Source organism: Sinocyclocheilus rhinocerous, unplaced genomic scaffold (assembly GCF_001515625.1).
Source record: "Sinocyclocheilus rhinocerous isolate Xijiao unplaced genomic scaffold, SAMN03320098_v1.1 C35706950, whole genome shotgun sequence".
In the NCBI taxonomy this organism is placed as follows: domain Eukaryota; kingdom Metazoa; phylum Chordata; class Actinopteri; order Cypriniformes; family Cyprinidae; genus Sinocyclocheilus; species Sinocyclocheilus rhinocerous.
The window spans coordinates 1-592 of record NW_015760750.1 but is presented as its reverse complement, the minus strand read 5'-3'; the positions used below and the strand labels follow the sequence as shown (position 1 = coordinate 592).

At 54.2% G+C, this 592-nt stretch overlaps 1 protein-coding gene across 1 annotated transcript; it reads right to left on the bottom strand.

Moving 5' to 3' along the window:
- Nucleotides 1–107: 107 nt before the first annotated feature.
- Nucleotides 108–588, bottom strand: LOC107735050 (protein Largen-like; the record flags this gene model as incomplete). The annotated part of the gene is made up of 1 exon (XM_016546867.1): nucleotides 108–588. A coding segment is annotated over one exon (375 nt), but the record flags the coding sequence as incomplete, so codon positions are not given.
- Between the last annotated feature and the right edge of the window lie 4 nt (nucleotides 589–592).

The window sequence follows — 592 nt, the reverse complement described above, 5'->3', positions numbered from 1 at the left end:
TGGATTTTTTTGCACCCTCAGATTCCAGATTTTCAAATAGTTGATGCATAAACCTCAATTTCAAAAAACTGACCCTCATGACTGGTTTTGTGGTCACAAATGGCTGTCGCCTCCTGATTCTGAAAGCTCTTACCGTTCAACACTCTCCTTCTGTCTTCTCCTCTCCAAACAAAAGGAAACTATAAAGAGAAGTTCGTTCAGCCTCGGTCTGCGTCAAACGGTGGTGCTGGTGGACTTGCGTAAAATGGTCTTGTGTGGTTTCTGCGAGGGGAAAGCGAGGCCGCCGTTCTTGGAGCACTGATGGACGGGACTGTGTTTGGCGTCGATCAGCTCGGTGTGTAAGTGCAGCTCTGTGCTGATCATGTCACAGTCTGGGCAGTAGCCGTGATACTGCACCTTCTCGCTGAAGCGCACTCGCTCTCTCGTGGTCTGAGGACAGCGGCTCTCGCCGAGGCTCTTCGCAGAGTCTCTGCTGGGCGCTCCGTTCTGCATCAGCGGGATCTCCTCGGCTCTGGACGGAGTGCTCCGGGGCGGAGGAACCGGCGGCGTGGGTCTCTTCAGGACGGTGAGGACGGCTGTAGGTCTGAAGAGC